The 14,449-nt window shown below is 44.8% G+C and overlaps 1 protein-coding gene across 1 annotated transcript in view; it reads right to left on the bottom strand.

Annotated features, from left to right (window-relative positions):
- The window catches only part of GRB14 (growth factor receptor bound protein 14), a 708,169-nt gene that overhangs the window by 54,245 nt on the left and 639,475 nt on the right, over positions 1-14,449 (bottom strand). The window contains exon 12 of the mRNA XM_086956601.1: positions 41-134. Coding sequence (XP_086812727.1) covers positions 41-134 — 94 coding nt within the window. The remainder of the gene's footprint in view (positions 1-40; positions 135-14,449) is intronic.

Here is a 14,449-nt window from a genome sequence, read left to right as displayed (position 1 = left end):
ATCTGTTACTTGTATATTTTTTTAATTCACTGCCACTTACCACAACAACCTGAAAATGCTTTATCTTCTTCCCATGGCACAGAGAAAGTACAAAGTGTTTTGGATTGCTCTGGCTGTCTCTTAAGAGAAATACACTATACAAAAGGGAAACAATTAATGGAAGAAAAATTCAATAAATTATTCAGTGCATCCAGAGAATGTCTTAGCTAATAAATAAATCATAAAAATTAACGCTCTAAAATGAAAAGCAATAAATCACACACATACAAAATAATTATGAACACATTGCGAATTATTAAACATGATTTACATGTTTATTGCCAGATTAATGGTATCTCAATGAAGTACCAAACTTAACAATTTTAAAAGATTCATCCACATGATGATGTTGTTTCCCAATGAAGGGACTGCCTTTAAATGGCAAACTGTAAGTGACTTCAAAGAAAGACCAAAAACCCAAGTTCTAGTTGTACATGAGAAATAGTAGCTGATAACTGTACACTATAAGGGGATTATAAGACAATGAGATGTGGCCGTTGAGCACCATGAGGTGAACTGTGATATGCTGCTAATGTGTGTTTTATCTCATTATTTTTAAAAGGCATTTTGAAAGGCAGGAACCACCACTCTGGCCAGGGTAAGTCAGATATACACTAAAAGATAACCTGTACTCACCCTCTGGTAGCTTGGCATAGCGCAGCCAAGCGTATCTTAAGAAGCAATGTGTAAAGTGCACACACACAGAAACACAATGAATGCACCACAAAAAGACTCCACACAGGTTTAGAAAAATAGGATTACATTCTGAACAAAACAAGACCAAAATGTCAAAAATCCAATGTACAGAAGTTGAGATATTGAATTTTCAGAAGAATAAATGCAGTAAAGTGCCAAAAAGCAAGTAAAGCAAAAAAGGTTACTTTAGGTAACGCTGCATCAGGCCAACCATAATGGAGTGTTGGCCAGCCGGCTACAGGATCCATGGAGGTCCCGTTAAAAAAGAGTACCTTTCCTGGTCACAAACAGCAAGATGTGTTGGTTGATGTTGAAGCTTGCAGGTGTATGTTTAGCCGATCTTCTACACACAGTGTAGGCGATGCCTTAGTTCAAAAGAGGCATGAAGCAATGCACTGGATTTAACCATGCTCTCAAGGGGATGCATTGGTCTTACCAAGCTGCAGCAGTGGCAATACGCTCTCTGATGTGTCGATCTCTGCCCGCAAACCGCTGGTTTTTAGGAAATAAGCCAATTTTACTCCACAACCTGGTCTACGCACCAGTTCTGCTATACATGGTCAGGAGGTGCCACTCGTAGGCTGGGACTGTGTGCTGTATTTGCCATCCAAGCACTTCTTGCCACTGCTATCAACCGGGGAACAGGACCTCGCCCGTCAGGAGGAGGAGAGCAGGGACTCAGGACTGCGAGGTCCAGAAGGCCTTGCACCAACACTATTGGCCGCAGCTGGGGCCTCTTCTAGAACCCTCCTATCAACTATTTAAGACACGCCCAACCACGCGAATGCGGGACGCGCGCGGGACGGAGCACGGGGCAAAGCCTGGGCAAAGGGCGGGCCGTTTGAAGCCGTTCGAGAACGGACAAGACCGGCACCGGGCCACCCCCCTTGCTCCTGTTACTAACCCTGAGTTTTATCACCGCGCTCCAAAAACGAACTATGGCGACCTGAGAAACCAGGAACAAGAGCACGCTGACTGCCGGAGCAGAAAAAGGTACTTTGGATAATTACATTGCCAAAGCTGGGTCTCTCTGGATCGATGAGATAACAATACTGGAAAGGCGCATATCCCAAGAAATAGAATGGGTTCGGAGATCTTTTATAGGGCCCATAGCGCATGCAAAGACTCCGGAAAACAAACTGGATTGTGTTGTCCCAGAGAACAGGGAAAATGCGACTGGTGGGATGTTACCTTTATCTAACTTAACTAACTCTACCCTGTACAACATTGATAATGATATGAGTGTTCCTGATGAGCTTAGCCTTTTACCCCTACCCCTATCCCATACCCAAGAACCACAGATCCTCCCCTCTCCCATTGACACTATGGCTAATACAGATGTTATCACTGATAGCACAGGCTGACTCATGCAGGGAGAAAGGGAAGGTGCCATACCAAAAAGGAAAAGAGAGGCGCAAAACAATGGAGGGCGTAAAGCGAAATTCCCCAAGCATAATGGAGCAGTGGAGGGCAGTAGACAAGGACCAAGTAAAAAGGGGCTCACTCCATACCTCCAACCACTGTATCACTGCCACCGCAGAAACCAAATTTGGCAATTTTTTCCCCGCCTGTAACCACAGATGCTCATGATCTGACTCTACTCAGGATTGAAGCACTCCTTAAGACACTACTAAGCCCCTTAGACACACACCTATCAAAGATTGAAGCCAGGCTAGCGACGATAGAAAAAACAACGGTACAGCTTGCTGACACTCATAAGATAAACAATACTACAGCGAAAGGTGGGATTGAGCTTAGGAGTAAGAAGGCCACAACCAAGCCCCCACTCAAGGATGCTGGGCTAGCTCCAAAAGTACTACATACACAACCTCTCTCAGCACACATTGCTACTTCTCTGGCTACCGATCTTACTTTACAAACACTACCTCTGTCAGCACTTACTGTCACTCCCGAGGTGACTGACGGTAATTCAAGATCTAGCTGCCCACAAAAAGAAGTTGCTGCCACACAAGATGTGTATGCCACCACTAAAAAACCCAGGTCTGTGAATCTGCCACCAGAGGCAAGCCCGTACACAGTCACTTTGGCTGGTGTACCAGAGTTGAAGCCTGATTCTAAAGAATCCATCTTCGCTCTCAAGAACAAGGTCACCAATTGGCTTTCTACGAATAGACCCTTACCTCATGGAATTACTAGCGGGGTCTTCATGGTTAGGAGAGTCCCATGGTTGGGTCACACAGAGAAATCAATTAATGGAGATTGCTTTATAATTAATTTCAGAGATCCTAGGACTGTCTCCCATATCTGTAGTTGGCCACACTTCGAACAGGGGACATCCATCCAGTCACTATCCCTATCTTTCTTTTATCCACCACTGTATAATCCATACGAGGAAGAGGGCTGGCATACTAATCCCAGGTGGGGGAGAGGTTGGGTCGATAGACCCAGGGGTGACTTTCACTACCCCAGACCACACCAGCCAGACTTCTTTCCAACATTCAATAGATACAGTTGTCTGGACATGGTGGACTGACACAATCGGGGTAGGAGGTGGGAGATGGGTGACTTTCAGGGAACACACAATGAAGGAAACATCAGTCCCCACATTACAAGCTCAGTTAGTTTTCTGAAGAACATTCAATGTGGTGAGGCTCATAATAACACTATAGTGACTTATCCAAATAACATGGGTTCCCTACCAAACCCCTAGGATCCCAGAATTGAGACATGGGAACAACCCTCTAGTGTTCAATCACAGTTTAGCAGAATGGACATAGTGACATCTACTGCTCCTGCCTCGAATTCCAGATCATCTTCACTCAAGATACTGTCCTGGAATGTGGCCGGTTTGGGGAATAAATTGAACTGTCCTGACTGGAGTTCGTTTATCGAGGGTAAAGACATATGCCTGTTTCAGGAAACCTGGGCCAGAGAAGTTGTCCTTTGAACAGGCTTCGCAGCTTTTTTCGAACCCGGCGAAGTGGGGAGGGAAGGGGCGTCCCTCGGGAGGCCTTGTAATCTGGGTGGTCGCCGACCTCGGATGCAAGGCTTCACCCATCCCCTCAGCTTCCAATGACATCCTAGGGGTCTTGCTGGAGTGGCCAAACTCGAGTAGGCTGATTGTGATAAATGTCTACACCCAGACCAGTAAATATCACACAGGAGTCAGACACCATTGATCAACTCTCGGCTTTCCTCAGTGACATCCCCCAGTGCACACCATTCTTAGTGGGAGGCGACTTCAACTGTCACTTTGAGCCCCTCCCAGTTTTATTGGATGGACTATCTCAGGAGGAGGATGCGGTGTGGCTGGTACCTCCTTCGGTAGCCCCTCCCCCCAGAGCCTGGACACCTCTAGCTCTTCAAATCACTGCCCTAACTCTGAAGTGGGGCATGCGGGCCTGTAACGGACGTATGGGCTCAGACATCCCACCCAAATGCACTGACCATAGAGAGGGCAGGGAGTCCAGACTGGACTACATCTTGGTTCAACTCTCCATGTGGTCGCATATTACTGACTTCCAGGTAATATCTAGGGAAGACAGCGACCACAATGCCCTAGAACTGGAATATGCGATTCCCGAGTTAGAGGACAGAGGAGACGAGCTAGATGACGTTGCCCCAGGGCTGGTGTTGACTAACAACAGACGGCGAGTGAGGTGGGAGAAACTAGCATCCAACTCGGAGAAGGTCTGTGAACTTTACTCCCGGCTCATACCGACCCTTGAAATGGTCTGCATGATAATGGAGCTCCCTACCCTTCAGGACATACACAAGGAGCTATGGATGGCACACGAGAATCTTATTGAGTCCGTGGCTGAGGTCCTTTTCACCACAGGAAAGAGGCGTCATCACGACCGCCTCAGCTGGTATAATCAGGCTTGCCAGAAGGCCAAATAAGATCTTCTGACATCAATTAAGGATGGTGCAGACAGGCATGTCTTCCAGGCAAGAAGAAGGGACTACAAGTGCCTGATCACCAATGCCAAAAGCGAATGGGAACACGAAAAATGGCAAAACCTTGCTACAACATTGGCTATCAGGGACTCCTGCAAATTTTGGCGTATTGTTAATACGGGGTCTGAGGAGCTAGCCTCGGCAATTGAACCCAACATTTCAGCTAAGACCTGGCAGGACAATTTCCAGAACCTTTACAAGGTTCCCGACGATGCCATCAATGACATTCCTCCTAATATTAATGCAACAGTGGAGGGGGATCTCTTCACAGAGATGGAAGTCCGAGAAGCCATCGCTGGGCTGGCAACAGGCAATGTGCCCGGACTCGACGGCCTGCCGGGCGACCTATTCAAGCAGTAGCCTGACGTATGGGCTCCCTACTTGGCCCTGATATTCAATGCTGTTCTCAGGGGTATGGAGGTTCCCTGTACATGGCTGGGTGCAGAGATTGTTCCCATATTCAAGAAGGGATCACCTCTGCTCCCAGCCAACTACAGGCCTATTAGCCTCGTAGATGTATCCCAGAAGCTATTCGGCAGGCTGATATTAGATCGCCTCCAAAATTGGATAGAGGAATTCTCCATTCTTAGTCCCTATCAGGCGGGATTCAGGAGAGGGGTTTCCACCATGGACCAGATATTCCGCCTGAACCTCCTGTATTGGAAGACTGCGGTAATCGAGGGCGGCAGCTTGTACACGGTATTCGTGGACTTGCGAGCCACCTTCGACTTAGTACCCAGAGATAGACTTTGGACGGTACTGTTGGAGCTGGCATCCTGGTTGATATCCTGACTATCTTGATAAGATTGCACCATGGAAATTCCGCACGCGTCAGGTGCGTAACAAACGGGGCACTCTCCGACAGGTTCTCCGTTGACAGGGGGGTTAGACAGGGTTGTGTGCTCGCACCGACCCTGTTCTGCCTCTTTGTCAAAAGGGTAATTGCCCACCTGACCAGGATCAATGACATTGATGCTCCCAAGTTGAACGGCAGCAGGGTGCTCGCTATCATGTTTGCGGACGACACCCTGCTGCTGTCCAAATCCCCAATGGGAATACAAAGAGTCCTGAATGGGTTTTCAGCGTTCTGTGTACAGCGGGGGCTTGAGATCAATGCGTCTAAAACCAAATTTATGATTCTCAACCCCCCTCCCTCAACACGCCCCAACCCTACTATAGGTTCATCAAGACTAGAGAGGGTTTTTACCTTCGAATATCTGGGTGTAACCATCAATCAGGATATGACATGGGACACGCACCGGACCAAGGCCAACATGAAACTGGTCCAATTAACGGGTGGTATCTCTAGGATGACAAGCAGGTCGACCTATAAACCTTTTAGCGCCGCCCTTGAAATTTATAAAATGCAGGCTAGAGGGGCAGTTCTATATGGAGGGGAATTGTGGGGTCACACTCCCGCTCAAAACCTCAACACCACTAAAAATAATTTTATCAGGCAGTTGGCGGCATTACCTGCAAGCACCCCGCCTCTCCCGTTGAGACTCGACCTAGGTCTAAGACCTATTTCGGATGAACTGGGATTAAGACCAATTACCTTCTGGCGCCGTATCTGGAGCACGCCTGAACTTATGAACTACAGGAACGAGCTCCAAGAGATTCTCTGTCTGCCCAAATCAAGACAAATCCCATGGTTAAGGTACATCAAGCAAACATGTGAGAAATTAGGTAGACCAGAACTATGGCTAGATCCAGCTAATACATGCACCAGGATTCCACGTAAACTCCTAGTGAAGGACTTTCATGAGCTGAAGCTAAAAGTTACAATGAGGAATATACGGGAGGGGTCCCTGACAGAATTGTCCTTACTAGAAATAATGTGTGCAATGGCGCTATGGCACACTTCCCAAAAGGGCTTTTACCAAACACTGGGCCCAGTCCCCATCTAGAGAGCATTGCCCGTCATGCTCACACCATATGGAAGATGAACTGCACATTACATTTTTCTGTAAGGCTTACCAAAGACCCAGGAAATACTGGCTAGCCCCCTTTCTTAAAAATTTGGGCTTCACCCGATACCTCCCTGCTTACAGGATTCCAAAAACGGACCTTTCACCTCCCATTGTGTTTACGGTAGCAAACTTTTTAACTGCGATGTGGCACATCCGCACCCGTTTTCTGAAACTTGAGTAAGATTTGGTTTAAATGAAGTGCATAGGTGATTTGTAACTGTAATATATAGCAAATGTTTTTAATAATATCTTTTTTAATGTTTTTAATGATGTTTGGTGGATATCATCTGTATTGTAATTGAATATCTATTTGTATATCTTTTATGATCTAAAATTGATCGAAATAAAAATTGAAATGAATGCATTAAATCTATGTTGAATGTATCCGGGCCGCTTCCAGTGAGCCAGGCATAGGAGCAAGGGTAGATACTTTGATATCCCTTAGTCTAGAACAACAGGAGGAGACAACAAACCCTTGTAGATCACTTGGATTGAAGGCAGAGTACAGCTCTCTTTCAGTAGAGTCATAGAGCCGCAGGCAGCAGGGCAACAAACATAAAAACAGTCCTTCAATATCAGAAATCCAGTTAAGTTATTTAAGCACAGCAGTTCATCTAGAGAGCTTCAGTTAAAAGTCCAGTAATGTCTGATTATAGGTGTCAGAGACCCAGTACTTATACCCAAAAGTGCATTTGATGTGGGGTTGACTTTAAAGCAGCTCACTGAAGTGTGCAAGTATGCCTTTCAACCAAGGCTTGTCTGCCAGGCTATCTATGGGGGGTAATTAGTCCTTTGTGTGCAAACAGGATGCAGCCTATTTAAGTGAAGAGTTATCCCCTCTCTTCCATCCTGGCCAGGCAAGGCCATCAGAAGTATGTAAATTAGTACTGAGACACACCTATCCTTACTGTGTTGTGGCTGTATATAAGAAATGTACTAAGTGTGGCTGTCACCGACCCCAGACATGTATTGGAGGCAGACTGTCAGGCACACAGAGCAGTAAGTACAGAGAAATGTTTACTCTCTAAAAGTGGCATTTCTAAAACAGTGATGTTAAATCTAACTTCACGTGTAAGGAGGAGTTATCATTACCATTTCAAAGTTATTAAACATGAAAAAGCTACTTCTCTCTGATCAGAAATTACAGCTTAAATGTGTACGAAGGAATTCCCTATGTTAGCCTATAAGAGGGGTAGGCCTCACTGTAGTGTAAACAAATTTGGGTGTTTGTCACTACCAGGACAAGTGGAGATTACATACACATTTTCTACCTTTAATTGACATGGCACCCTCTGTGTAGGGGTACTTAGGACCTACATTAAGGGTCACTCATATATAATAAAAGGGTGGTATAAAGCTTGGCAAGTTGCTTTAAATGCCAAGTTGAAGTGGCAGTACTGCACACACAGGCCCTGCAATGGCAGGACTGAGACAGGGTTGAAAGGCTACTTATGTTTGTGGCACAATCAGTGCTGCAGCCCACTAGTAGAGTTTAATTGACATGTCCTGGAGATATGTTATACCATATTACAAGGAACTTACAAGTAAAGTAAATATGCAAATCAGGTATACACCAATGCCACCATGTTTGGGGAGAATTAAATGTACTTTAGCACTGGTTAGCAGAGATAAAGTTCTCAGGGCCAGATGTAGGTAATCCCAATTTACCAATTCTTAAATACTGAATTTTACTGATTCGGTATTTAAGAATAGGTAAATGGGATGTAGATACATTTTTGTTAAAAATTACCGAATCGGTAAGATTCGGTATTTACCATACCAATTCGGTAATTGCCATTCATTCCAATGGGCCTGGAGGCCCATAGGAATGAATGGCAATTACCGAATCGGTAAATACCGATTCGGTAAAATGGAGAAAACATTCAAGGGTGCCAGGGTGTCACTTTGACACCCTGTTGCACCCCTAAATCATGCTTGTGTGCAGATGTGGCACACATACATGCCCTAAGGGCATGTATGTCTGCCACATGGCACAGTTGAAAATGCACAGATTTGCATTTTCACAGGTATTCCTTATTTACCATCAACTTATAGTTGGTGGTAAATAACGAATCCTAAAATGGGAAAAGCACTCACTTGAGTGCTCCCTACATTGCAAATTTGGTAATTTACCAATTCGGTATTTTAAGGAATCGGTAATTTACAGATTCCTTAAAATATCGAATCGGTAAATTACCGAATTTGCAATTTAGGCCACCTACATCCCAAATGCCCAATACCGGTCGATAACAGCCTAAATTCGGTAATTTCGGCCGTTACCGACTGGTATTGGGCCACCTACATCTGGCCCTCAGTGTCCTAAGACCAACACAAATAATCAGCAAAAACAGAACGTAAGAGGCAAGTGGTCTGGGGAAAGACCACCCTAACGATGACAGGTGTAACAGCAACCATGCTGATCATTGAATTGTCTTAGATCATTGTATCAGTGGTCTTGCTCGAAATGATTCTTGTTTTCAGCTGCTGCTATTTTTGTGGTTCTGCATTTATTATGAAAGATAGTGTGCTGAGCCTGTAAATACGCCTCTATGTTCAGGCAGAATTACAAGACTTTTAATATCTCTGTCCATCTGTTGTACAGAGAGTGCAGTTGGGAGACCACTCAACATCTTTTGTGGCCTAGCAAGGCTGTCATATGCCACAATCCGTGCAAGGAAATATTTTCATATCTGCCTCCTGACTTGATCGAAAAAGAAAGCCATACATGGGATTCAATGTACCGCTTTAACTGTATGCCTCCTGCCAAGGATTTCTGCTAGCTCTGACCTTATTTTGTTTATTTATTAATGGCTCCATATGTTTCAGCTGTGAACATTATGCTCCCAGACTGCCAGGGTAGAAAGTACCAGCCTTACTTATTGCTGATGACAACTTGCTCATTTTAAAATTCCTGAAAGGACTAGGAGGTTCTGTGTTTTCTGTTATATGAACGGGCTAAAAGTTAAACCACAGAAGCCCAAATTCATCATGGATGTCACGAATCACAAAAAGATGCCCTTCTTATAAAGCAGAGAGTCTTGGCCATCCTTAGATTTGCCAATTGCATCTCTGCACATCTCATTTCCCTGCAATAGAAATGTACAAAGTTCTAGCAATTAACGCTGCTCTTTATAGTGCTGAACTTTGGTGTCACTGTTATATATCAAATTTGGGGAAGGCAGAGAATCAATTTATGAGGTCTTTGATGAATCTTCACCAGAGTACCCCTCTGCTTTCTGTGCAAATAGATCTTGCATTAAAACTTATTGTAGAATTTACCGAACTGAGGCCTATATCATACTGGATTCGTGCTTGGACCACTACCGTGCTCAATCCCTTCAGGAATGCATTGCAAGATATTACTACTCTATCTCAATTTTCAAAGAAACTTTGGTTAAGCTAAATTAAAACCATGTTAGATCTCACCTGAGAGGATATTGGCAAAATCATTCTTCCATTAGCCTAAATGCAGAGAGTAGAAGCCAGATACTGGGAATACTTATGGAGAGAAGGAAATCATCTAGGTACTTCATTGCAAGCATTCTTTCAAATAAAGCTTTGTTTATGTACGAGGACATTTTAGATTTAGTTAACTCCCTTCCTAGGTTCTTGTACCTGAAGTTCAGATATGGTGTTTTGCCCGTAGCCAAATTTACTAAATCATAGCCTTTGATTTTGTGAGAAATTGGGTTGTTGGATGGCTGGGGTGTGAGCCTTCATCAAGCAACAGCCACAGTCCCTTGCAGGGTGAAATACAAGAAAGACACTAAATGAGCCAGTACTTAACCCTGGGTAGATTAGTACAAAAAGCAGTCTGGCTTAACTTAGAGGCTATGTGTAAAGTATTTATGCTGTACACAAAAAGCAATAACGTAAAAACATCACACAAGAAAAATCCCAGACCAATTTAAATAATAAGGTAAATTATAAATAATTATTTTTACTCCCCAAATGACAAAAATCCAATCAGTAGAGCCGCAGTTATTCATTTTAAAAGATTTTAGTGAAAATAGCTCCAAAAGGCACAAGGCACCAATTACGGATATCTAGTCGTGTTGGACTGGGTCTAAATCACAAGTTCAGGTCAACTGTGATCAAGCACCGGTCGGCTATAGTCACCAGATTAGTCCTGCTGAAAGTTTTACCTTCTCATATCAGCACCAAGAGTCCTATTCACAATGGAGGGGCCACAAAGAGCTGGGAGAGTGTCAAAGTAGTGCAAAGAGAAGGCAGACATCGCAAATGGTTGTTGCTGAAGCGCAAAAATCCTGTATGTATTGTGCATGGGCATTGCTGGAGCCTTGCGCTGGTGGTCCCCACAAACAGTGATGCTGTGGTGCAAAGAGGTGACTGACATGCCGGAACTTCCTGTTTAATGGCAATGAAGGTGGCACGAACAGGCCTGCTTGCAGTCGCGAAGAGACCAAAACTTCAATACAGCTATCTGATGCCGCACTAAAAGTCCAGGGCCTGATGGGGTACCACACAGGGATCAGGAACTCACTGCAGCTGGGTCCAGGTGCTGGTGCAAGATGCTTATGAGCCTTTTATGTCCCTAAGGCTCAGACCAGGAAGCCAGTAGAATAGCTCTTTATGTTACTTTGATAACCCTGTGTTCAAGATAAAGTTGCAGGCCCAGTTCCCCTCACTCAGGCCAGCAGGGCAGCAATCCAGAAGAGTGGCAGTCCTTTCAGCAGTGCAGGAGCCCTTCTTCTTGGGTCCAAAAGTGTACTGAAGAGATGGTGTCTGAGGTCCTTTATTTATAACCTGGTGGGAGAAGTTTCTAGACAATGACTCTGAAGTGCATGGAATTTTCTGACTCCCCTGCCCTGGATACAAGCTGGCTGCAGGGACAATGTAGAGGTACTAGGTCCTTTCTGTGAGGGCAATCTACTCCCTATTCAATTGCAAGTGTGGCTATGCTCAGCTCTGTCCCCTCATCCTGCCAGTGAATGGCCCATCCAGGCACACCTAATCCCTTTATTGTGTGACCGTCTGGGAGTAATTAACAAAGTCTAACTAACAATCACACCCAGTCATGTTACACAGGCCAGGGCACAGGCACAAATGGGCTGAGGGCAGAAAATGTCAACTTTATAAAAAGCGGAATTTTCAAAAACGTATAAAAAATTAACTTTACCATTAAATAGAGTTTTTCCTTATAATTCCAAAGACACCAAACACATCATTGCTACCTGCTCCCAATCAAAATAATTTCCAGCTTAATAAATGTGATAAGGAACCCTCAATGTTATCCTAAGGTAGGGGTAGGCCTCACATTAAATGGCCTAGTTATTGGTCATTTTGAACATATGTAGCGGCATTAGATTGAGTTTATGAGATTTCGGACTTCTGTTAATGTTCCCTATACTTCTGCCAAGAGGCAATGCAACTATTGGCTCACCATTTATTGAGAAGTCAACTTCTTTAGTACATCCACAAGGGATCCTACACTATTTGGGAATTCAGAAACATTGTCCAAAATATGCGAGTGTGCCCTTTTGAGGAGAGTGAACATTGGCCATCTTACCTTATATTCACCTTCTCTACACTGACATTACTGCTTCCATCCGTCTGGCAGATTCAACCTCACAGAAATTTTCCATTGGGCGGGGAACTGGCCAAGAATGTCCCCTCTCTCCTTACCCTTGTGCACTGGCTATGTAACTGCTTGCAGCTTGGGTGATGATAGACGCACAATTCTGTGGTTTTGAGTGATCACATGAATTCTCGGATCGACGTCCTTGCGTTCCTTACACACCCTAACAGATTTGTTCTGAGACTCCTTAGGATAATGCTGATTTTTGTAGAGACCTCCAGATTATATATGAACGCTTGTAAGTCCTTCCTATGGCCATTACTGGATGGATGCCTATTGGGCGAATGGAAACGTGAGGTGACGGTGGTCCCGGATGGGTCAAATACCTTGGGGTGTTTCTATCAGCCTCTCAGCCTGCTGCATGGGAAAAGAATCTAGCACCACTATGAATACAGATCACTGAGCAGGTGCACTCTTGGTTGCACTCACGGCTTTCCCTATTTGACAGATCCGTCATTTTTAAGATGGTCTCCCAACCCCACCTTCAGTATCAACTTCAAAACTACTCCTACCCAATATCGCCCTTCTGGTTTTGACAACTGAACGCAACTCTTAGTCACTTCCTCTGGGATGGGAGCTTGGTGTGGGTGGCCCTGAGAACGTGTTTTCAGTCTACAACCTGCAGCGGTATAGTGTTGCCTGATATCCAGACATATCATGCTGTCTCACACCTTCTCATCTTGAGCGACTGGTGTTACGGCGACAGATGGGATCCCATGTATTTTTTCAAATGCTGGTTGATGGACACTATGTCCCTAAACACGTTCCTTTTTTCAGGTCCGATGCTCCAAATTTTACAGCCAGCAACTAAGACGGTGTTTGTGATTTGGAAGCAATCACTGCGTCAGATTGGGTGGTGGGGTAGTTTGACGAGGGAGTCTCCCCTCTGGCACAACAACCTTTTACCTCAGCTATCAATGCTGTCTGGTTTTGGGGGCTGGGAGGACATCGACATATCTAGGGTGGGAAATGACCTTTATGATCAGACTCTAAAGTTATTCCAAGAGTTCCAAAAAGAATATGATATGCCACGCTCGCTGTTTTATAAATACCTCAAAATCCAACATGCCTTTTCCCCTTATATCACTCACTTAGAAGAGGTACCTGAATTTAATTCTATAGAGGCCAATGTCTTCACAGGGGAACTAGGTGATCACGAGCTAACCAAGATATACTGAACACTCGTGACTAATAGTCCCACCACACTTGACACAACACGCCATGCCTGGCAAAAAGACTTTGGCCCTATTGATGATGACGACTGGACCGAGGCACTGGAGTCTCCGCATGGGGTGGCTATCTTGGCATGCCTGAGACTCATACAATTTCAATACCTCCATAGGGTCTATTTCACTAGGTACAGATGATGGCGGGCCGGACTAGTTGACTCTTCTCTCTGCCTACGCTGTAAAATCGTGGTTGGCTCTCGTATACACATTGTGTGGCAATGCACAGCACTCTCGAAGTTCTGGCGGTGTGATCACGTGCCTTTCAGAAGTATTGGGTTGGGATATCCCATATTCACCATGATTAGCCTTTCTCCATATCACAGACGGTATTGGGGCAATGTATACAAGCACCATCTATTACTTCTTGGCCTTACACTGGCAAAATGCAATATTGCTAGGGCAAGGAAAGCGGAGTCCCCGCCATTAGTAGGGGGGTAGAAGAGGGGACTTGATTTCTGCATGGGACTGGAGATACCAGTATTCAAGGCAAGGAGGTGCCCCCAGAAGCATCCTAAGATTTGGAGGAGGTGGGCGGAATATCGTGGATTATATCTAGAGCCCATTCCGGATGTATCAACAAGTGTGTAATTTGTGTGATGACAAGCTGATAACTGACAAATCCTGTTGTAAATGTATAGTCATTAGATCTGGGTGGCTGAGAACTGCATGCGTTGAATTATATATTATTGGTATGGCACTGCTGTTTACTGTTGGGGTACTAAGTTTGATTCTACCCCTGATCTGCTGATCCTAACGGAGACATGGTTGTCTGAAGCATCCAATCCTACGATTTCCAGTGCAACCCCCCCTGGTTCTCTTATTCTGAGGAAAAACCGAGATGAAGGTAGAGGAGGGGGTTGACCCTGATTTACCAGAGCTCCTTTAACTGTGTTGTGTTACCCACTCTGAAGTTAGTGGGAGCTGAGAGCTTGGGCTTCCTTCTAACTATCTCGGCTCAACAGTCTATTTCTGGTCCTGTCATCTATTGTCTTCTGGGG

This window comes from Lissotriton vulgaris, chromosome 2_1 (genome assembly GCF_964263255.1).
Source record: "Lissotriton vulgaris chromosome 2_1, aLisVul1.2, whole genome shotgun sequence".
In the NCBI taxonomy this organism is placed as follows: Eukaryota; Metazoa; Chordata; class Amphibia; order Caudata; family Salamandridae; genus Lissotriton; species Lissotriton vulgaris.
The sequence above is the reverse complement of the archived record's forward strand: the minus strand, read 5'-3'. Positions and strand labels throughout refer to the sequence as shown.